This window comes from Terrapene carolina, unplaced genomic scaffold (genome assembly GCF_002925995.2).
Source record: "Terrapene carolina triunguis isolate 2854851 unplaced genomic scaffold, T_m_triunguis-2.0 Scaffold211, whole genome shotgun sequence".
Lineage (NCBI taxonomy): Eukaryota > Metazoa > Chordata > Testudines > Emydidae > Terrapene > Terrapene triunguis.
This window is the reverse complement of record NW_020664562.1, coordinates 22,336,928-22,361,361: the sequence shown is the minus strand read 5'-3', so window position 1 is coordinate 22,361,361 and position 24,434 is coordinate 22,336,928. Positions and strand designations below refer to the sequence as shown.

The following is a 24,434-nucleotide window of genomic DNA, read 5'->3' as shown; positions in this document are numbered from 1 at the left end:
ACCTTCACATATTCCATAGCTGGATCCAGGATATTCTGACCTCTACAAAGGAAAAACACAGTAGTGAATCAAATGTTTTCTTATGACAAAAGATGCTTTCAAGAGCAATAAGTTAAAATAGTTATTGTTAAACTCTAACCTAGAAAAATCAACATTTTGTTGCTCTAATGCCTCATACTCTCTATGTTCTAACAAATATATGCAGCCTTGTTTCCCTCCTGTCATTACTGAACTCTATTAATTCATTTGAAAACTCATTACACAGTTTTGAACAAAGAAAATCTTGAGAACAGCATCTCAACAGATGGCTAAAAATAGCTATTCGGCTATCCTTTGTAATCCTAAATGCTCTCTAAAATTCTTGAATATTATGCAAGTGAAGGGTGTTTATCTACTTTAGAATGAGGAAGACAGCTTTCTTCACTGAAAGAACTGAAAGCAAATCTTTTGTCTGAATACTTAAATGCCTTGGAAGACATTTCCCCCCACCCAAACTTGAGCTAACCCACTGAAGGATTTCCATTTGTTGAATTTACTTGTGATCATATTAAAGTAATGAATATAAATCATACAAATCATATTGAAATCATGAAAAGGCAGTTTTCTAAGTGCTTCTAAATTCAAATGAAGAAAACAGATCTGGTTTTCTAATTGATGTTAGCCCTAAAAGTTATCTAGAGAAGACAGGGATAATGCAAGAAAATGGAAAGTGAAAGTACAGCATCTTTCAGTTTCATTAGAGATAAAGCTCTGATGCCTAGGAGGGTGTGGGAGTTAAACCTGTATATTTATAATTGAAGAAACTAACGTGGTTCTTGCAAGCTCTGTTACAACCATAACTAAGCCACAATATAATCACTGTTGTAATTACTTGCCATAGAAATAGAACGTTAAATCAATAGGGCTCCATTTCTTTTTTAAAAGAGTGTCTTCATGCTATTTTCCCATCTGCACAAATGGCAAATATTCCCAAAGGTGTAGAAACCTAGAAGACGGTCCACTCACCACAATTACAGCTCTTTCTACAAAATGCAATTAATAAAAACCCCAAGTATTTACAAGATTTTTGGAAGAGGACTAGCTTACAAAACCTACAAGTTGTGCTTGGATTGTTTCTACGGAACTTAAAAGGCACATTTAGGGTGACCAGATGTCCTGATTTTATAGGGACAGTCCCCACTTTTGGGTCTTTTTCTTATATAGGCTCCTATTACCCCCCACTCCCATCCCAATTTTTCACACTTGCTGTCTGGTCACCCTAGGCACATATAATACCAGTGTTCCCTTTAAAAAAACCCTCGCAACTAACACACACACAAAACCAGACACACCTGTAAGGGAATATGAGTTTGGTGTGACAACCATGAAATGGAAAATTTGTATAAGGCTATTGACAGGACTTAAATTCTCACGTATTTCCCGGAACCTCCCATGTTCCCCCCCCTCCCCTATTCGGGGCTTAGGGCTTCAGCCCCATAGGTTTAAAAATATTTACTGAAGCTCTGCTCTGGACAGCTCTGGCTGAATTTAAGCCCTGGCTATTGATCATATTACATCTGGAAACAGCATCTTGCACAGTGGGGGGTTGTTATGATATAATGCTTCTAATGTAATATGCAACTTCAAAATGTGTAGGAGTTGAGTTTTTCCAGAATCAGTCTGACCTGGAATTCTTTGTCTCCAATTTCTCAGTATTGTCTGAATGTAGCTTTAAATAAACTCAATAAACTAAGCTATTATATATCTAACTTGCCGGTCTGGGCTCTTAACTTTTAATCCAAAACATAACAATTGGGGAAATAAAACACCATCACCAGCCCCCAAAGACATTTCTACAATGGGGAAAATTTAGCTGCCAGGCTGGTATCAGTAGCTGCTATTGTTTGTTATAGAGTCATTCACAAAGGCCCAAATCCCATTCCCAGCTAAGTTAATGTGTTGTGCTGCTGAGTTCAGTGGGAATAGGATTTGGCCCAGTGTAAAAAGCTGCTTTTTAAAAGTGACTTGCAAAGAAAAACATATAGGTTTGTGCACTTATTTCTCTTTTATGATGCATAAATAAAGTCTGAAAGAGTAATTATTTATTTGCTTGGCTTTCTATTTGATTTTTACATTAAAAATTAGGAATAGAATTTTCAGAAAACACTAACTAGTGGCCCAATTCTACTTCCATTAAATGCTGGATGCTTTTGAAAATCCTACAGTTGGGTCTTGTCCACCCTGTTTTTCCTGGACAACTGAAGAACTATATGTCATGATACCCGAAATACCAAGAGAGTGAAACATGAGCATTAAAATTAACCACTAATTTATTTGATAGCTTCTGAAATAGTAATGAATACATTTGATCCTGTACTATGCTTAGTTATACCGTGTTCAATACTAGTTCAGCTATACCCATTGTGAGGAATGGGTGATTTTCCGTGTAGATAAGACAATAGCATTTTCTAGGCTAGACAGGGCCTAGAGATATTTAATGTAAAAAAACCCAACAACTTTAAGAAAAAACAAATCCATCCAGATCTTTATCCACCATAAAGAAAGAAAGAAGAATCCACACACATTTTTCCCCCTGTACAGGTCACCCACATAGTAACAATACTTTGAAAGTTCATAACACCATCCATCAGAGATATTCAAAGCCCTTTGCAAATATGGATTAATTTTACAATAGCCCTATAAAATAGAGTGGGAGAGATTATTTTCTCCACTTAAAAGATGGAGGAAATGACACACAGACAGGTTTAGCATTTTTCCCAAAGTAACACACCAAACTGGTGGTAGAGCCATGAGTAGAACCCAGGATCTGCTGAATCCCAGAGCTGTGTTAGCTACATGTTCTCTCGGTCCTGTATGCACAAAACAATCAATAAAACCCAAGACCACCATACGCAAGTATGAAAAAATGCACACACAGTCTGATTTTATATTAAGCAGATTGGGTTACCAGCAGCAAAGGGGTATTTTGAGATTTTCAAATGACTTCAGGTTGGATGGCAGGTGTTGCAGTCCCAGCCATCTCTAAATGAACTGCAGCTGACAATTTGTATCAATACAATATAATATTAAGGTCTGTCTTTCATGTAATGTTATTAAATTTCAAATAAAGCTAATGTTTATCTTTTTATTTAACTTGAGTTTAGAGAGCTCTTGATTGGTCTCCGTTGACTCACAGTATGTTTGCATTAGAGAGCAATGCTTGACTTGTGTAGTATGTAAATGGTGGGTCCACAAGTTAGTTTACCTTTTACATTTGGCTCCTAATGATCAGATAAAAGCCTGATTTCCATGTAAACAAGGGTACATTTTATGTAGGTGTGGCTTAATAGCTTTCCCCTTACAGTGCTAAAACGAAAGAACAATTCTAAGCAGTTTGCCACTTAGACATTTACATTTAAACCATGAATTATCCTAGTGATAAATTCCCCCCTGCACCACACCCCCAGAGCAGACAAGCTTGTCTCTGTCACCAACAGAAGTTGGCCCAATAAAAGATTTTACCTCACCCAGATACTAGTCTGAAGCAGATAGTAACACATTTTGGATCATCTGAACACCCTGCAGTGGAGTCAACACCCTTCCCCGTCTTAACAGCAGAACAAAATCTGCCACAGTCTCTTTTGTGTTGATGTAATCTGGGATTAGTAGGGTTTGTAGCGGTAGTTCTCAAGGTATCTCAGGCCATGTCTACACTACAAACATTGGCCACCAAAAGTTATGTCGGCATAAAGCCGCCATAGTTAGTATATCGCTTGTGCGCGTGTATACTTGGCTCCTTGTGACCTTCTGAACGTACTCACCAGAAGTGCTTGTGTCTGTGCACAGTGCTGTGTACCATGGGTAGAGATCCCACTGTGCACGGTCTTTTGGGAAGTTTTGGCAATGCGTGGTGGAGCAGAAACAAGTTGCTCAGGAGTGACTGGGAACAAAGGATCATGTTCCCAGCATGCAATTTTCTCCATCCCATATTGTCATCTATATCCCATAATATTAGCACCTTTTTGAAAAAAATCCAATGAACCCACAGGGCCCTCCTTGCTGTCCGCCATCCCTGACAGAACCATTGAACCTGCACAGCTCTGCACTATTGTCATGAGTATTGCAGGCACAGGACACATGATCCTCCAATATTTGAAGAGCTGGAAGAAGAACCGAATCAGCAGGAAACATGGTGATTTCTTGGAAGACAGACTGCTGTAGGACATAGCAAGAACCACTTTAAGGCTGTTGGTGGCATTCACAGAGCAGCTGCAGCTGTGCCAATTCTGGGTCTGAGAAACGAGAACTGACTGATGGGATCACATCATAATGCCGGTTTGGGTCGATGAGCTGTGGATGCAAAACTTTCAGATGTGCAAGGCCATGTTCCTGGATCTGTGTGCCAAACTCACCCCAGTCCTCCCACGCAGGGACACCAGAATGAGAGTTGCATTGACAGCAGAGAGGCAAGTGCCAATTGCACTGTGGAAACTTGCAACAGTGGATTCCTTACCAATCAGTGGAAAATCATTTTGGAGTTGAAAAATCCACTGTGGGGGCCATTGTCATGCTAATGTGCAGGGCCACTAATTGTGTCCTGCTATGCAGGACTGCGACGGTGCAATGTACGGGACATAGTGGATAGATTTATAGCAATAGGAGTCCCAAACTGTGGTGGAGCAATAGACGGCACGCATATCTCTATTGATTACCGGGGATGCTTCACTGACATCAGTGTTGGCTGGCCAGAGAAGGTGCATGACTAAGGCTACAATTTTGTCATGGACATTTTTAGTAAAAGTCATGGACAGGTCATAGGCAATTAACAAGAATTCACGGAAGCCATGACCTGTCCCTGAGTTTTACTAAAAATGTCCATGACAAAACAGGGAGGGAGGAGGGCCCAGCACCTTGCCCTGCTGTGGCTGGGAGCTGCGGCCCCTGCCCCGTGGCTGGGAGCTGGGAGGGACCCCAGCTGTGGAGCTGCTGGGGGATTCCCCCTCCACCACCCGCAGCAGCTGGGGAGTGGCCGGGGATTGCCTGGTGGTGGCAGAGGTACCCCGCAGCTCCTGGCCACCACGGGAGGTGGGGGTACCCTGCAGTTCCCAGCAGCTGTGGGCTGAAGTCACGGAGGTCTGCGGAAGTCGTGGATTCTGTGACCTCCGTGACCAAACCGTAGCCTTATGAATGACACTCGCATTTTTAAGAATACAGAACTGTTAGAAAACTACAAGCAGGGACATTATTTCCTGACTGGCAGATTACCATTGGTGATGTTGAAATGCCAGTAGAGATCCTGAGGGATACAGCCTACCCCTTGATCCCCTGGCTCATGAAGCTGTACTCCAGCCACATCAACAGCAGCACCACAAAAAGATTCAACTACTGGCTCAGCAAGTGCAGAATGATAGTTGAAGGTGTTTTCGTTAGATTGAGGGGATGATGGCATTGTTTATTCACAAGATTAGATCTCAGAGAAAAATATCCCAATGGTTATAGCTGCCTGCTGTGTCCTGCATAATATCTGTGATGCAAAAGGAGAAAAGTTGCTGCTGTATGGAAGTGGATTGGCTGTCTGCTGAGTTTGAACAGCCAGACAAAGGTCTAGTAGAAGAACTCAATATGGAGCTATATGGCTTAGGAAGGCCTTCAGAGAGTACTTTAATAGTGAGGCACAGTAACGCGTTGTGGTGTACTGTGCTTTACCTGGCCCTCCTATTTTGGGGCCTGTTAGGAATTGTGTGCTGCTTGGTGTACATTTGTGAAAATAACACTGTCAATGTACCTATTAATTTTGTGGTGCTTGCTGTACAATTATGATTATTACACTGTGTGTCACCAATCCTATGAGTTGTGTCATACTGTACAGTAACATGTAACTAGATGCTTTCAGTACCACTAGGCATTCTGCAGCATATGTTGTGAACTAATAAAAATGAATTCTTTTCCAAATAATAAAATTTTATTCAGTAACAAAAGCAGTGGGGGGAAAAAAATCTGTGCAGTGTAAAAGCAAATATAAGCAAAATTTAATAAATTAATAGTACAGAACTTAACAAGGGCAAAGAACATTCATGTCCATTTTATCTACACATATATCAACCATGGTTCTCACAGGTCAGCATATGTGAAGCTGTGGCTGTCAATGTTTCGCAGTATGGAGGATAGGGATGCCCCTGACACCACATGGAATGTTGATGGGGAGTGGGGGGAGAGGCTGTAGGGAGATGCTGTAATGGAGTTCTGCATGGACTGCAAAGGGAGGCGAGCCTGCGATTGTTGAACCTGTAGGTCCACAGGAGTCTGCAGCATCTTTGTTTGTTGCTGGAGAACCCCCATTATGTCCTGGTGCATCTTCCTCTCCTTTTTCCTGCTGGGACTCCTGGGCCTTTCCCCAGTCTGCTCTTTCCTTCTCATTGTAGCCTGAAATATTCACCTTCCAGGCCCTCTGCTTATGGTCTGGCACAGCACTGGTTTGCAGGATCTCACTGAACATGTCATCCCGAGTCCTTTTCTTTCTCCTCCTCATCTGGCTCAGGTGTTTCATGAGCAGCTGCAGATAAAACACACAGAGGTACCATTGTCAGTACAGTCACAATGGAAAGTGAAAGTTGAGGTTCAGGACTCCCTTCCTTTGCTCTCCAAAGTTTTAAACAAGACATGCTTTTTGACATGTCTGCTTCAAAGTGTTTGTGCACAGCACCACTCACAGCACTGCACTAGCCATTGTGAGTTTGGTGCAGCAGGGATGAAGGAAATGAGGAGGAATTGCTTGGTTGGATGAAACTATGAGTATAGGGCAATGGCACTGAATATAGTCACGGTTTCCCACAGGCAGTGGTGATTTTAGCTGATATCTCAGGGTAACATAGCACAGTTGCTGTTAGCACCCCAAAGCCTATATGCTGCTAGCCTGTTAACTTTGGCAGGCTCCACTGCAGTAATCACAGAGTAGTGTGGGAAAGTGTCCTACCAAGGAGGAAGAAATAAGGCTGCCATCCCTAGAAGCCTTTGGAAGAGGACTGCAGAATACCTCCATGAAAGTTGTATCAAGATTTCTCAGGAGAATTCAAGGGACATCCCTGTGTACATAAACAAACTGCTCCGCATGTCCCCTTGAATCTAACTCTACAGGGGAATGAAAAACAGAGGATAACTCTACCTCTCTTTGTTGTACTGCTACCTCTTCTAGTCTGAGTAAATTAACGAAAAATCACTAGCTAAGTCCTACTAAGTTGGGGATGCCAATAGGACATCATTGTAATGGGAAATTCATTTATACACTTACCTGAAGTTTTTTCCCTTGCATCGGGCTCACCCGTGCTCGACTGGTGGGACTGACTGGACTGTGGTTGAGTCTCAAACAAGTCCTGGCTCATGGCATAGCTGGACCCCCCAGTTGCATTTCCCACATCCTTTTCCTCCTCCTCACTGTTCATAGCAGATGTCTGGGTCTCAGTCTCCTTTGATGTACCTATGGTGGCACACGGGGTGGTGGTGGGGTCTCCATCAAGTATGATATGCCATTCTTTGTAAAAGTATCAGGTCTGAGGCTTGGCAGTGCATTAACTGTTGGCCTCCCTGGTCTTCTGATATGCCTGCCACATATCCTTCACTTTCATGTGGCACTGCTGTTCATCCCTTTTCCTGCATTCCCCAGGCAATCTGCTCATTGATGTCCATTTCGACAGCTGCTCCACAGCTGTGCATCCACAGCCTCTTCTCTCCACAGGCCCAGGAGATCCAATATCGCCTCTCTACTCCAGCTGGGCAATCAGGAAAAGGCATTTCAAAAATTCGCAGGGTTTTAAAGAGGGGGTAGTGTGGCACTTCCAGTCTCTGTGAGCATAGATGCCAACTCCTTGGCTGGAGCATCCACGGAAAGAAATTAGCGGATGCTTAGCACCCACCGGCAGCCAGCTCCCACCATCCCTCCCAGCGCCTCCCGCCCGCTTGCGGCCCTGCCGATCAACTCTTCCCCCCTCCTGCCCAGCGTCTACTGCCCGCTGTAAGCAGCTGTTTTGCAGCGTGTGGGAGGCTCTGGGAGGGAGGAGGAGTAGTGGACACGGGGCACGCTCAGGGGAGGGGTTGGAACTGGGTGGGGCCCTGGCAGAAGGGGAGGGGGACTGGGGCGGAGCAAGAGCTGGGGCAGGGGTAGGGTGACCAGACAGCAAATGTGAAAAATCGGGACAGGGGCTAGGGGGTAATAGGAGCCTATATGAGAAAAAGACCCAAAAATTGGGACTGTCCCTATAAAATCGGGACATCTGGTCACCCTAGACAGGGGTGAGGACTTGGGGGAAGGGTTGGGTGGAGATGGGACCCGGGGCAGAGCAGGGGGTTGAGCACCCCTCAGGCCCGGAGGAAGCTGGCGCCTGTGTCTGTGACCCCTGAGCAGTGGAGTTCACAACTGTGACCAGAGTGGTCAGTATTGGGCATCGTGGGACAGCAGCTGGAGGACCAAGCTCAGTATGTTGACCATTTGAGGAGGTAGTGTTACTCTGTGGCACTAACAGCACACTTTTATTGGGGGAGACAAATTTAAGTGTAGACACATGTACAACTAGGTCAATGCAAGCTGGCTTACATTGACCTAACTTTGTAGTTTAGACCAGGCCTCAGTATGGGGCTTTAGTTAAGGCAGGAATAAGTGTTGCCTTAATGTCCCCCTTTGCATGAACTGCTTTCGGCAGTGGCATTTAAGGGGAGAGACACACTCCCTCTTTCTACTCCATGGTATTTATGCCAATTTTCAGAGTGAGGTATTTGGTACAGATATTGTTTTATATCGTCTCAAAATGGGTTGTGCGTTATTAGTAAGGAAGCAAGAAAGGAACCAAAAAAAAAAAGGCAATAATTGGGAAATTTGGGGGCTGCTCTAACTTGTGCTCTGCTGCAGTGTCCCTTTATGGGCTGTTTTGCTGCAGCCCAGAATTGGAGCCAGTCTCTCAAGTATTTGAAAACGTGGAACCCAATAGCTGAACTACTCCACCAAAGAAACTCAGGATCTTTGTCTCCTGAGCTAATATATTCAATTCTGGAGTATTTATCTTTAACTGGAGATGATTTTCTGTTCCCACTATCTTGTGGGATTGTAGATTTAACTTGTTTCAGCCAGAACGTGTCTAAGTCCTTGTCTGCACTAGCAGGGTTTGCCGGATAGCTACACTGGCCATCTTTACTCCACTCATGGATTCATTTTTTCATATGGTTCTGTGTGTACGTTGTTCATATATAAATAGTTATGGACATAAATATAAAGTTAAATAAAAATATGTATATTTCATTTAGTAGACATTCTTATTTTAATGCCAGGGATAAAACACCTGCTCCAGCAGTTAGTGTTAACATTAAAGGCACTTACATGTATAAATCCCCTTGGGGCTGAAATGAGAGAACATCCCTTAGGGGTTATTGGTAAATTAATTAACCAAAAAGGTTAACAGTTCAGGCCATGGTACAATCTCATCTCAAAGCACAGGAATTCACCCTTACAACCTCCATTTTCATTGCTAAAATTTGCATGGCCAGATTGAGAACAATTCACTGGAGGCTGCTTCTGTTTAGACTCATCTTATTAATGTATAAACCTCTGTGCATGGGGATGAGGATAGACATGTCTCTCAGTGTAATTTTTAAAGGGTTATTGAACTCTACCTCCACAATATACAAAAGCTTGGTTTTAAACTTCATACATGAGAAACATACCAGAAGCTAGAGAAAATTAACCCCCTGCCCTTTAATTTAAAACAATATAGTGTAAGGACAAAAATACTTATAAAAGACCAAATAATCTAACCCAGCATTTTTCAAATGTGGCCACCGTGGCAACATGCGGCCACCAGGGGCTTGCAGTCACAGCCTCCTGGGCTCTGATGGGGCGGGGGGGGAGGGCAAACTAGCGGCCCCTCCGCCTCCCTGTTGCTCCTGAATATACTTCCTTGGTGTTGGTTGCTGGGGCCGCCAACAGGGGTTGGGCCAACACCTGGGGCACCACACTGGAGGAGCTGGCAGCCGGTGAATTCCCCACCTTCCTGGGGTGGTGGGGCTCAGGCTCTGGGCTTCAGGCCTGGGCTCCAGGTGAGTGGCAGCAGGCCTCAGACTCTAGCTGCGGGGTTCAGGCTCTAGTCCCCGGCTGCCTCCCACATCCTTCTATCCAGGGCTTAATTTGTCCCCAGGCTTGGCAGGGCTGAGTAAGTCTGCTGTGAAAAGTGATACTTGTATATTGGTTAATATCACTTTTCACAGCAGACTTACTAGCTAGCAATAAATAAATTACAATGATTTGGACACGTCTATGTGCATATTTATTTGTTTTTCCTAACACTAATTAATTACTCTAGGAAAAAGTGAGAGAGCGGCCACCAGCAAAAGTTGGTGGCCGCACTTTGAGGCCACCAAAAAAATTTGTCCTGAGAACCCTAATCTATGTTAACAATAATGATTTAGAATAGTATGGCAGAAAAAAAATATTTAAACATCTAGTTTACTTTTCTCTGTGCATTTTACATTTATCTCAGCTTGGACACGGACAATAAACTAGTCACTTCTACATTAGTTTATAGTCAGATCTGCTCTCAGGTTGTGAAGTACAGTGACCAGGCACACAGCTGTCATGTTTGAGCTGCAGACCCTCCAAGATAAAATACAATTATTGACAGAGCAAAGTTAGGATCTACACTCAGCTTGATATTTGTCTGTTATGCAGTAACTTTTGAACACATCATCTGATTAATTCTAAAATTTCAGGGAATGATCAACACATCCCTGGGCAGAAGAACCCTATTTATTTTGGTGGAAATCAGAAAAAGAGATGAGGGGAAATGTGGGGCATGCAGAGCCCCTTGCATCTGGTTAGCAGAGCCAAGAGGTTCAACCACCTCTGTAACTTTCTATAGATCAAGAACTGGTTGATGGCAGCCATTAACACAGTCCAGCACAACAATGCCTTCCAATACAGTTGAGAAATGTTAACACAGTGAGTAACTTATCTCCCACACAGAAAGAGAAGAAATAAGAATGGGGACAATGGTATAGGGGGAAGGGGGACAGAGAGCCCCTGGGCAAGTTGTGGGGGGTGTCTTGGGGTGATTGCAGGAAGTCCATGAAATAGAGGGGAATGGCACACAGAGAGAGAGAGGTGTGTGTGGGGGGGGGGGGGGGCAAGAATAGAAAAACGCAATGTCTGTAATAAATCAGCCTATGGAAGCAACAGTGTCTCTCTCTCTCATATACACACACGAGTGATATACAGGTCTGTCGCATCTTAGGTGCATTTAACGTGCGCGATTTCAGCTTTACACGGTTGGCAAAAACAAAACAAAAAACCCCGAAAAAAAAAGAGAAAAATAACAATTTAAATACTGTTTCTGTAGTGTGGGCGATTCCGCCCGCCATTACACTCAATGTAATTTTGACTATACGCGATTTTTGCTTTAGGCGCTAACTGTGGAACGTAACCCCAGCGTAAGATGAGACAGACCTGTACTAACTTTCGTGGCTATACGCCAACATAACTTGCATCAACCAAAGTTTGTTGCAAAGACATGCCCCGACCCCCAGAATTAAAAGACTAAAAATAAATAAAAACACCTATTTCCAATGTTGTTGTTTTTTTTTAAGGAAAATATTTCTATTTGTCTAATGTTTTGTAACATTTGTGCCTAAACTGACCTGACAATTAACATTAAGACCCTAGTCTTAATGTTAATGAACTGCACAGGAAGGTCCCTGTGTCCATGCAGAGCCCCACTAAAGTCTGTCTGTTCACAAAAAGTTGCAGTATCAGGGCATAAGATTAACAAACTGCTGATTATGATGATGATGTATGTAAAATGTAACCTATAGTTCCATATGTAGAAAGTGCAGTTTGGTTGTGGTATAGGAGACTCTAACTGCTTCCTAGTTACACTTTATATAATTAAGTAAGCATTGACATTTCAAGGGGAAAGAAACTGCTCCACCTGCTATGTGGGCAGCACTGAGGCACAGAAAGACTTGTGTCCTGCTGTGAAATAATACACTGGCATCAATGGGATATTGTTTGAAAACAGATTTACAGGAATGTTTAATTGAAATAATTCTGTCATGTTTTTCCTTTTTTAATAAATGTTTTTTAAAAAGGGAGAAAGAAAAAAACCATTGTACCGAAGAGAAGTACTCCCTTTTCTCACAACACTTTCAATCTCCTTTCAGTTTATTTCTCCAGAGGTGACTGAAATTTGCTATCTGATCCCAGATATGTGAAAAGAGTACCTGTGTAGATTTCTCATCACAAAATAAATGGATGAGTGTTTAGAGAAACAGGAAAACACTTCCTAGCTTTTATTAAATAGCATGTAGGTTCACATCTGATATATCCAATAAACAGATACAGTCTTGGACAATAAAGTATGCCCTACCAGCCTATTCCTATTTAAAGGAAATTGTCAACTCATCATCTCATAAGATGGGGAGGGGAGAAATTAACTAAAAAGTAAATGTCGTTTCAGGTATTACACTGGTTTGTAGTTTTGCAAACACATTTTCCTGTTTTGAAAAAGGAATCTAATGGGAAACAGACGAAGACCTTGATCCTGCAAACATGTGAGTAACTTTATGTATGTGAGTACTCCCACTGAGTACTACGGGCATGGCAAACATCACTATAAATTAATATTTTATTCACTTCTCTCCATAAAATAAGAGAAACAAGACATGTGAAAGTGTAAGTTTTAATGGAGATAGACAATACTCCACAATTTTAGCTTAATTTTAATTGTACTTTGATTTTCAAAATGCATCTATCCATATGCTTGAGGTGCTCATACAATAAAGGCAATTAAAATATTACAAAATAAAGCATTATGCAACCAGCCCATCTGGACTATTTATAATCAATGAGTATCCCTCCCAAACACCTAACCCCACTCCTTCTAAAAGCCTGTGAGAACAGCTTGTCATGAAGGTCAGCAGGCCTGTGCTCTGTTGAACTAAGGGAGAAGCGAATCCCAGAGTGTCCCTAAAAACACCCTGTGCCTCCATTTCCCTTGCATTTAAACCAGGGGGCTGTTAACTCAAGTGGATCTCAGCTGCTCTGATATCACCACAAGGACAGAAGAGATCTTTCAGATACTCAGGACCCAAACTATATAGGGTTTTATGAATCAGAATCAACACCTTGATTGATTGCTCCCAGAAATTTTGTTCCAAGGCCTCTCTCTTACAAAGTATTACCCGAGTGCTTCATTTTAGGCACTTCATTGTAACTGAGTCTCCTGGGATAGTCAGTGGAGCCACTCAATATTATTGTATCTTTCTTTATTATGCTTAACCTTACACATTGTAACAGTTTCTTTATTTTAAGATACTTTTATAGAGTGCACAAACCTAGGGTTACCATACATCCGGATTTTCCCGGACATGTCCGGCTTTTTGGTCCTCAAATCCCCGTCCGGGAGGAAATTCCAAAAAGCCAGGCGTGTCCGGGAAAATAGGGAGGGGTCGTGGGGCTTGGATCTGGGCTGGGGCCGGAGCCGGAGCCGCTGGGGCTGGGGGTGCTCGGCTGGCGCTGCTCGGCCGGGGCCGGGCCGGAGCCACTCGGCCGGAACCGGGGCCCGAGCCGAGCCAGAGCCGCTGGGACCGGGGTTGGGGCTGCTCGGCCGGGGCCGGTGCCCGAGCCGAGCTGGAATCGCCAGGGCCGGGGTGGGCTGGAGCTGCTTGGCCGGAACCGGGGCCGGTGCCCCAGGGCCCGAGCCGAGCCGGAATCGCTGGGGCCGGGGTGGGCCGGAGCTGCTCGGCCGGAACCGGGGCCGGTGCCCCAGAGCCCGAGCCGAGCCGGGCCGGAGACACCGGGGCCAGAGCCGCTCGGCCAGGGGGGCCTGACTGGGCCGCGCCTCCTCGCACCCGCCACCATCCCAGCCCCAGCTTACCTGCTGCCTGCCTGTTTCAGGCTTCCCATGAACATTTGATTCGCGGGAAGCAGGGGAGGGGGAGGAGCAGGGGGCGGAGCATTCAGGGGAGGGGGCGGAGACTTTGGGGAAGAGGCGGGGTTGGGGCGGGGTTGGGGCCCCGTGGAGTGTCCTCTTTTTGTTTTTTTAAAATATGGTAACTGTAACAAACCCCACCTAAGCATAGGGGATGAGAGGGCCAATAATGACATGCTCAGTATGTTCTTAATGATCAAATAAACTATCTGCTCTAGAACAGCTGCCTGTGATAGCAATGGACAGTTCAATGCTAAATTATAGCACTTAATCTGAAACCACAGGAAAAAAGCTGGTTGAAAAAGATGGCTTGAGTGGTTGTCAGAAGGCCAAAAGATTGAAATTTGGCTAAATATAAACAAGCTGGATACGCCAAGAAATTCAAATCTCTGTGACAGGAAAAGTCTTCAACACCAAATTCAGCATCCGAAAGAGGTATCCATATTTATAGTTTCTAAGGGCTAGTTTTCAAATGGCCAATTATAAAAGTGGTTATATTTATCATCATCATGAATGCAAGGCCCTGTCTACACTACAGCTGCACCCACGCTGAGACAACCTGGCCGCCCACCACTACCGTTAAAACACAGTTCAGTCTTATAGCACAGACAGTTTGAATATGCATTTTTAACTGTGTCCCTGGAATCATGCCAAAGATTTGGATACAAATCAACTCACATCCAAGGCTTTGGCATTGTTCAGGAAAACAAAGTGGAAGTATCGGTGACTGAGTCAATAGACAAAAGCGTAATAGTCAGGTCTCTTGACATAGTGGTAGTTTCAACATAGACAGGGCCTTTAAGGGGCTTCCTCTTAAGGAAAGAAGTGAATATTACAGGTTATACTGTTACAATTCCATGTTCTCAAAAACAACGAACAAACAGTCTAGTGAAAACCTGACCTTTACATGTGAAAAACAAACAAACATTCTAGTTGTGTACAGCCAGCACAGGCTAAAACAGTCATCCCAAAAAAATTAAAGGAAAAGATAAGGTCAGAAACAGAATCCCTCAGCAACGGCAGCACAACAAAATATTAAGGACATCTTATGTAGTTTACAGAAGCAGGCAAAATGTTTGGAATCCAAACCATTTCCAGTCCTACAGTCCAACTTATTTACCAGACTGACCCAGATTTTAAAATGTCATTATGGCCAAGGAATGGAATTGGAACTGAAAACTGCCTTTGCAACTGTAAATGCAGAAGAAATGGATATTGAAATGAGCCCAGCCAGTAAAAGCATGAACATCCTGTATAACTGGAAATATTCCCTGTAAATTAATTTTCACTTTGTAGATTTTTTTAATTCGCACAAATTAATGCACAGTTTTTCTTACTAACAGCTGCTAAGTGTCAGCACTTCCTAGGAGAGGCTAGGCCGGAGCATGAAAACAATGTAATGCAAATATGTGACCAACCTCTGATGTGCTAAAATACTACAAGGCATTCAAACAAAATGGTTCCATTATACTTATGAATGTTCTTAGGATTGGGGCAAAGCAGCTCTTCTTTCATGCCACCAAATGCTAAGCTCCACATGACACACTTGTCATTTATCCTTGGTAAAGGAAGTCTGGTAGGAATTCTGCCCATATAAAACAACTCACAGAGACATTAATGTGCATATGTATTAACAGGCCGTGGTCAGAAAAGTTACTTACTTCTTCATGCTAAATCTTGCCTGGTTTAGAGTTTGTTACAATCTTAACATTTGGCCCAGGTTCCTTGAAAGGATCATGAAGCTTCTATAAAATCTGGACCAGTTTATAGTTTCAAATGAAAACTATATGAAATTCTGTATGATGGGTTTCATCAGTTTCAAATTAAGTTCATGCTGAATTTTTCTATTGATCTCAGAAATACCTGAGCGCCCTATCACTTTATCTGAGTGCCAAACATTTTGGGGTTTGTTCAATCTGAAACAAACCAAAACTCAGGGAATCAGCTCCCAACACAGATTGAAACAAAAGAAAACGTTGGCATGAACCCCTGTACAGTAACACTGCAGCAATTCACATAGCTCTAACAGGAAACTTTGATGGTGCATGAAGAAATCCATCAATTCTGGAAAAAAATAATCCACATACTTGTTTAGAATGGAACAGACTGAGTTGAAATGACATTTTCTACTTGGCTATTAAAAATGTAACTCATTACTGGTAATTGGAATTGAGCATCCATTTTTCTCATTATGCTATCAACTGACTACAGAGACACTAGCTTTAAGTGCTCTTATTTTCAAGGTACTGTAGTTATAAGAACATGCAGAAAAATTGAGTAGAACAGGTGCCACCATATACCTAGCAATATAAAGAAGGCAGTGTATTCCATTAGCTCTGCCTTCGGAAACACCAGTGAGAGGATAGGTTTCAGAGCGGTAGCCGTGTTTGTTTTTTGCTGATACAGACTTTCTTTTTTCAATGAGAGGATGGCTTCAGAATTGGAAAGTCGTTGTTCCTTTCTGACACTTTGCAAAATCAAGTTCTTATCTGTTCTGCCTTCTTGGATGCTCTTCAGAAATTCCTGTGCCTCTCCTGTGAAAGAACAGCTGAGAATGCTCACATCTTAGCGCTTACATTGAAATCATATTTGTCTATAAGGGTCTGGCAGTTGTTATAGGGGTGCTACTGACAGCCAACTGAAATCTTCTTTCCTAATGGACTTCTCTCCTCAGTTTAGGATCCAGGGCAATGAACTATGCAAATGTCTTCGACAGTTGCCTTCACCACCAGCTTTGCACAGAGTGGGTGGGACCACTAACAGGCAACATTCTTATGCGCAATACTACTAGTTTGCATTATTTTTAGATGTAACATATTTATGAAGGACATCTTGCTGTGATAAAGAGTAAGGGGGAAATTGCATGACCTCCAGCATTAGAAGACTAACTTCCAACTATGGGGGGAGGGATAGCTCAGTGGTTTGAGCATTGGCCTGCTAAACCCAGGGTTGTGAGTTCAATCCTTGAGGGGGCCACTTAGGGATCTGGGGCAAAATCAGTACTTGGTCCTGCTAGTGAAGGCAGGGGGCTGGACTCAATGACCTTTCAAGGTCCCTTCCAGTTCTAGGAGATAGGATATCTCCATTAATTTTTTTTTTTTCATTGACACAGTCATTGGGAATCATAATAATCAAAAACTAGGTGACCTCGGTTACTTTGCTGGCCCAACAGTGCCCCCATTTGTACTGTTAGAAAAGAGATGGGTCATATACCATGCCCCTCAGACTTTTGCTTGACTGGGGGGTTGGTTGGTTGCTTGCTTGCTTTTGTGGTAAGCCTATTCTTTCAAAAAAAATTGTAGATTTTTTTTTTAAAATGTGAACATGTGGTTTGAGGTGTTTTTAGGCACATTTGATACATTAAAAAGTAAACAAAGCTTTGAAGGAACATGCTTTTTAGCATAATCTACATTTGTGTAGATATTTGGTTTGGCAGAAAACCAGAAAAAAACCAAAGTTTTCGACAGGAAACTTTTGACTTCACTAGAAAAATGTTCGTGACCCTTCACACCCGCCTCTCATAGTACCAGAGCAGCCAAATTAAGTACTTCATATTACTATTCTCTCCGGTGGTGTTCTGGAAAGACACAGTTCACCAAAAGGTGTGGGGAAAGAATCTGGGCTGATCTCCAGTCACGCAGAAGAATAGACATCCACAAAAATCCAACCCAAAACTAAATAAAAGGACGTAGAAAGTGGTGGGTTTTCTGATGTCAGCCAAAGAAAGCAACCCAGAATGTTGCTTTTATCCCAGAATGACTAAGTCTCATTACAAGGAAATACTTTTGAGTAATTCCGGTGTTTAAATAAAAACATTCTGTAAGGTCAAATTAATCAATGAACAAGATCCGTGGACCTGGTGTCAAAGGGAAATCCTTTATTTATGTTTACTTGACAACATTCAAAAAACACTGCAGCTTTTCCTGCAGAAGAAGGGTTCCATCTTGATAGCCAGCAGATTTCAAGAGCTCTGTCAAGTGACATGCACAAAAGGGTATGTAAGAGCCAACCAATGGATGCAGGTGATTGTGAGTGAAGATTCCTAAAATATACAATATGATACAGCCAAGAATTGTTCAATTCCCTCCACTGGTGTTCCACAGAATCAGATTCAGGCCTTGTCTTCACTGCTCAAAGGGATGCATTTTTTATCTTGCTGTAGCTAACCTAGTGAAGCCAAGGCACTTTAGCTTTATAGCAAGGTAAACTAGTGACCTCAGAACAAGTCCCCTGCAGGGGGTGAGGGGTGACCTCACCTAATTTACCTTACTGTAAATCTAAAATTCCTTGTCTTTAATGTGTTTTTATGCCAGGATAGCTCACATGTGTTAGTTACCCTGAGGGAAAAAAATACATCCCTTTTAGCAGTGAAGACTAGACCATAAACTAAAGGGACAAACTTTACCAGTATGAGTCAACTGATTAATTTCTTACGTGTTAGACTTTGTGCAATTTCTGGCATCTCCCACACTAGCATGGGAGGATGAAGACAATATACATCCATGTGACCACCAAAGTAATTTGTTTATGGATCATATTTTATTCTCTCTGTTTGTCTAATGCACCCTATTACTGTAGCATTAGACATTTTCTATAGGGAATTGAAGTACTGGAGCACAGTGAAAAAAAAAAAAAAAAGTTCCTGGTTCCCTGGAGAAAAGCTGCACTATTGCTATCATGTTCGCTCCTTTCTTCAAAAAAGAAACAAAAACAACACACAAAACAACCCTTTCAAGACAGACGTGGCTCCAGCTCCGAGCCCTTGAATGGATAATACATGCAGGGAGTAAATAGTATTTTTCTTTGCATACTGAGGAAACACCAGAATAGAATAAGCAAAAACATTTACTCATATAATATACTGTGCACTACTGTAACAGCTTCAAACAGAAGATCTCAAAAAACTTTGCAGACATTAATTAGGTCTTGCAACACCCCTGCTTGCTCAGTAAATATTATCTCCATTTTACAGCTAAGGAACTGAGGCAAAGTGAGGTTAAGGATCTGATTTTCAGAGGTACTGAAGATTCATAGTTCCCATTGACTTCACTGGGAGCCGCAAGTAATCAGCTCCTCTGAAAATTAGGCCACTTTTATTTAGGTACCAAATATGGTGTCTAACTAAAATTTTGCCTGAATATCTTGCCAAAGATCATACAGTAAGTCTATGGGACAGTCAGCAGCATAATGCAGGTCTTTTGACTGCTAGTCCCGTGTTTTAACTATAAAGATGTCCTTCAGAGCTTGATTAGCCAAATGTAATGGCACGGAAAAGAGGAGGAGGAGAGAGAAGACACTAAACAGGTTTGAAGAATTGAGGTATCAGATAAACAAGAAAATTTTCAATTAAAAGTATTTTTGGGACTGTGATGCTTTGGGGGTTCACCCAGACCAGTAAGAGGTTGTATCACTACCTGCCCTGTAACCCCGTGTGTTTCTGTGCTGTACAGATCATAGGTGCCAACTTTCCCCAGCAACGGTGGGTGCTCGCACCCCCTACCCCCAGCCCCGCCCCGACTCCACCCTTTCCCTGCCCCTGCCCTGACCCTATTCCAACCCCTTCCCCAAAGTCCCCACCCTAACTCCGTCCCCTCCCTGCCCTTATTGGACCCCTTCCCCAAATCCCTGCCCAGGCACTGCCTCTTTCCCTGAGTGTGCCGCATTTTCCCTCCTCCCCCCTCCCTCCTGTTTCGCAGTGCAAGCGCTGGGAGCTAGGGGGAAAAAGCAGGCACAGGGCGCGCTCAGGGGAGAAGGCGGAACAGAGATGAGCTGGGGGGGGGGCGGGCGGGGAGCCCCGTGGGTGCTCCAGCCTATGATACAGATCTGGGTCAGAACCCTGCTCACAGCACAATGCCCTCACCCTGGATTCCACCAACCTGGTTAGTGGCATGGTCACTCCAACAGCCTTTCCAATCCCAAGTCTACCCAAAACCCATCTCCTCTGCAGTGGTCAGCCCCTCTCACTGCAGCCCTCACAAAATCTTATCGAGTTTGATGCGCCTTTATAGAGGCAGTACAAGCACCAATCTGTTAGTGTGGCTGAGGATTTTACTCTTCAGTTTGAAACACTGCACTGAAGATTGTGTAATAAGACAAGATTAAGTTTATTAACAAAGAACAGGTATCTAAGTGATACCAAGTAAAAGGAATTGAGATAGAAAGTAAAAATACACTTCTAAGACTAAAACCTAACTTAACCATCTACAATCTTTGGTTCAAAGTAGCTTTCACCACAGTTCTTCCAGCATGGGCAGCCAGTTCTTAGCCAGGACCCAACACAGCGCTCAAAGCGCTTGGTTTCTTTGTTTCTTCTCGTGAAGGATACGAAAATGGCTCTCTTTCTCTGCTTCTAGCCTCTTTTACCTTTATTGTCAAAGTCAGGACACTCTCATGGGGGATCAGCTTGCTGTGTCTACCAGCAGGGCTAGCCTTACCATGAGGCGAACTGAGGCGGACGTCTCAGGTGCCACACTGTGGGGGGGCACCACTAGGATCCAGAGTGCAGAAAATTGTGTCTGCTGCTGGTGCATATGTATTCTCTCTGCTCTAGATCACAGAGATGGTGGAGTGCTGTGCTGGAGGAAGGAGGGCACAAGAGACATAACAGGAAGGCAGGAGAAAAGGTGAGAGGGAATAACAGAAAGCAGCAGGAGCTGCAGGGAGAGAGAGGGGAGGAGAAGCCTCTTATGTACCTCTCTAGCACCCCCAGGAGCCTGGACTGATTAACACCAGCTTCTCAGGGAGCTTCTTGTTTCCTGCTGCTTCCCTGAACCCACTTTTGGAGGACAGGCAGTCAACTGAAGTAGTAGGAGCCAGTTAGGCCCTTAAGACGCTGATATCTTCCCTCACTCAGGCCCTGCTATCAGCCTGCTTATTTGTTCCCTTCATTGAGTGTTGAGAGCCACTATAGCTGGCACAGAACAGCAGTCATGAGTGAAAGAAGAAAACGCCTCTCTGGGGCAGCATTCAGAAAAAGAAAGCAAGCAAAGGAAGCTTTTCTATCTAAACAGGAAGGAGCTCCCCTGAGATACACAGACACCAATGTTCATGGTGAGCCTTCCAGCCCCAGTGAGGATGTGAGTGGTGAGGAGATGCCTGATCTTCCAGTTAGTCAGAGTGCAGGTGACCTGGCAGCTACTGCAGCATCCATATCTCCATCTCAAATGGATGTAACCATGTACGTTCCTGAAGAAAAGTGTAGATCAGAGAAGAGTGTGGTGGAAGCGCAAGAAACAGCTGCTGCTGAGTTTAGTTCCTTAAGTCTAGATGATCCAGGACTGTGGACCCACTTGAGCAGTAGCCTGAGGGACTTCCTTGTACTGCATGGGCCACAGCAAGTGAAAAACTTCATGTTCCCCAAAGACAATGAAAATAGAAGTTTCCATCCAACACATTACTGGCGTGAAATCCCAAATGGTGACAAAGTGGAGAGGCCATGGCTTATGTACTCAAAAACCCAGAATGCTGCATACTGTTTTTGTTGCAAACTCTTCCAGTCTAATGTTCCAGCCACACTGGGTTCTACAGGAACAAAGGACTGGAAAAATCTGGCTAGAAATCTAGCATGCCATGAGAAGGCAGCAAATCACCAGAGAGCATTCCATAGGTGGAAAGAGCTTGAGATGAGACTAAGGTTAAAGGCCACCATAGATGATCAGCATCAAGAGAAGGTTGCATCAGAGTCTCTTTACTGGCAAAATGTTCTGAAAAGGCTCATTGCCATTGTGAGAATGCTTGCTACCCAAAACTTTGCACTGCATGGCACTTCAGATCAGCTGTATGTGCCAAACAATGGAAACTTCCTTAAAATTGTGGCGCTGATGCCGGAGTTTGATGCTGTACTCCAGGAACATCTAAGAAGAGTCATCACCCAAGAAATGTACACACACCACTACCTTGGAAAAACAATTCAAAATGAGATCATACAGTTACTGGCAACAAAAGTCAAACAGAAGATTGTGGCAGATCTGAAGTCAGCAAGATATTACTCTGTTATTCTGGACTGCACCCCTGACATCAGCCATACGGAACAAATTACTTTAATGGTGAGTTTTGTAACAACAGAACCGAGTGAAAATGTCCCTGCAATGGTGACTGTTAGAGAGCATTTTCTAGAATTTATTGACATTGATGATACTACAGGAGCTGGTATGACAAATGTGCTTTTTAAAAAGCTGGAAGATACAGGAATTGCAATAGCTGACATGAGAGGTCAGGGCTACGATAATGGTGCCAACATGAGAGGAAAGAACAGAGGAGTGCAGACACGGATCTGAGAGTTAAACCCTCAAGTTATTTTTTGTCCCATGCGGTTCTCATTCATTGAGCTTGGTGGTCAGTGATGTAGCATCAGCTTCCAGTGAGGATGCTGAATTTTTTAATGTAATTCAAAACATCTATGTATTTTTCTCTGCATCAACTCATCGATGGCAAATTTTGAAGCAACATCTGGGAACATCCTCTTTGACACTGAAACCACTGAGTGCCACAGGTAGGGTGACCAGACATCCCGATATTATCGGGACAGTCCTGATTTTAGGGGACTTGTCCCGCGTCCCGACCTTACATTGGTCGGGACGTCTGGTCACCCTATATGAGGGGGACCGCGGCAAGCCGGCGCCACTCACCTTCCCTCCCTGGGCCCTGGGGCAGAGCGCAGCTGAGCTCCCGGCGCAGCGGCGCCAGCCCACGGGGCCCCCCGCCTGGCCGGCAGGAGCCTGCAGAGTGCAGCCCTGCCCCGGCACACAGAGAGGCAGGGAGGTCTCGCTCCCCTGAGTGCTGCAGCGGGGCGGGGACTGTAGACTCCGGCAGCAGGCAGCGGTCGCCGGGCAGAGAGCTCCCCCGCCCCTGCCCCCCTCCCTAACCCTAGGAAGGGGCCAGAGGGACTGGGAGGGACCTGCCTGCTGGATGCTTCCTGGGAGCCGCTCCAGGTAAGCACTGCTGGGCTCACCTGGCCCCCTGGCAGGTCCCTCTGGGGGGGCTCCCCTCAGACCCACTGCCCTCAGACCCCACCCTGACCCTGTTCCCTCAGCCTCCCCCGCAGTGTCCCCCTTGTGCCCCCCCACCCTCAATCCACTGCCCTCAGTCCCTGCCCCTGTTCCAACAGCCTCCCCCACAGTCCCTCCCCTCCCCTCCCCCCGATCATCTCACCCTGCATGGATGTGGAAATCTGTCCCGGATTCCAGGCTGTCATTAGCCCCTGGGGCAAAAGATCAGCAGAGGTTTCCAAAGGGAAGTTTGCAGCCTTTGCTCAGACCCAAACATTTTCACTTAAAAAAATAAAAAAATAAATACCCAAACCCATCCTGACACCCATCTGCTCTGTCCAGATTTGCTGTTATCCCTGTTGAGGCCAAAGTGGTTTGAAAAATTAAAAATCCTTGACACCATTGTGTTGCCTCCCCCTGTGTTGCTCGTTAGTCTGATGGACCTGCCGATAATGAATAAAGATGAATGCCCTGGGAGCAATGTGTCAGGCAGACAGTTTGTGAAGTAGGAATGTGAATGCTGAAGCCCTCATAAAATGCAGAGGCTTTTCTTAACCTGAGAATTGAAAAATTGCCAGATACCCTGCATGGGTTTGAAAGTGACAAGAGCCTAGCGACTGACCAGAGCAGCATCAGGTTTGAAGTGACGAGGAGGGTCTGTGTCATGAAGTCTGCATTTCCACTGAGGACTCTTCCATTGCCAGGGTAGCGCTGGCGCAGGTCTGCCGCCCGGCACAGCAATGCTGAGAGGTGCCAGTATAGACCTGACCCACTGCCCTCAGCCCCCACCCTGATCCTGTTCCCTCAGCCTCCCCCGCAGTTCCCCCTGTACCTCCCACTCCGAACCTACTGCCCTCAGTCCCTGCCCTACCCCAAATCTCTTCTTCAGCCTCTCCCGTCATCCCACCCCCATCACTCCCCCTGCTGTCCCACCCCCTCAACTTCCCCCCATTCCAGTCCTGCTCCCCTCTGTCTCATCCCCTCCAGACCCTGTCCCCCTCCCCAAGCCCCCGCCCCTCCCCAGCCCCGTTCCCTCCCCCCCCCCGCCCCACTCTACACAGCTCTCTACCCTATCCCATTCATGCTCCCCTCAGCCCCTACCCTAGGGTTACCATATTTTGAGCCTCCAAAAGGAGGACACTCCACGGGGCCCAGGCCCCGCCAACGCCCCCGCCCCAACTCCGCCCCTTCCCCAAAGTCCCCGCCCCCATGCCGCCCCCTCCCCTGCTTCCCGCGAACATTTGATTCGCGGGAAGCCTGAAGCAGGTAAGGGGGCTGTGGGGGGAGGAGGCGCGGCCCAGTCTGGCCCCCCGGCGTCTCCAGCCTGGGTCGGCTCGGGCCCTGGGGTGCCGGCCCCGGGCCCGGCCCCCGGCCGAGCGGGCCCGGCCCGCCCAGCACTGCCGGTCCCCAGCCGAGCACCCCCAGCCCGCTCAGCACTGCCGGTCCCCGGCCAAGCACCCCCGGCCCGCCCAGCACCGCCGGTCCCCGGCCCGGCCCCCGGCTC

At 45.0% G+C, this 24,434-nt stretch overlaps 1 protein-coding gene across 1 annotated transcript in view; it reads right to left on the bottom strand.

The window, feature by feature from the left end:
• Window positions 1–24,434, bottom strand: part of LOC113407423 (breast cancer anti-estrogen resistance protein 3-like) — an 88,950-nt gene that overhangs the window by 56,122 nt on the left and 8,394 nt on the right. The window contains exon 2 of the mRNA XM_026655924.1: window positions 3–42. Within this exon, the coding sequence (XP_026511709.1) occupies window positions 3–42 (40 nt within the window). The remainder of the gene's footprint in view (window positions 1–2; window positions 43–24,434) is intronic.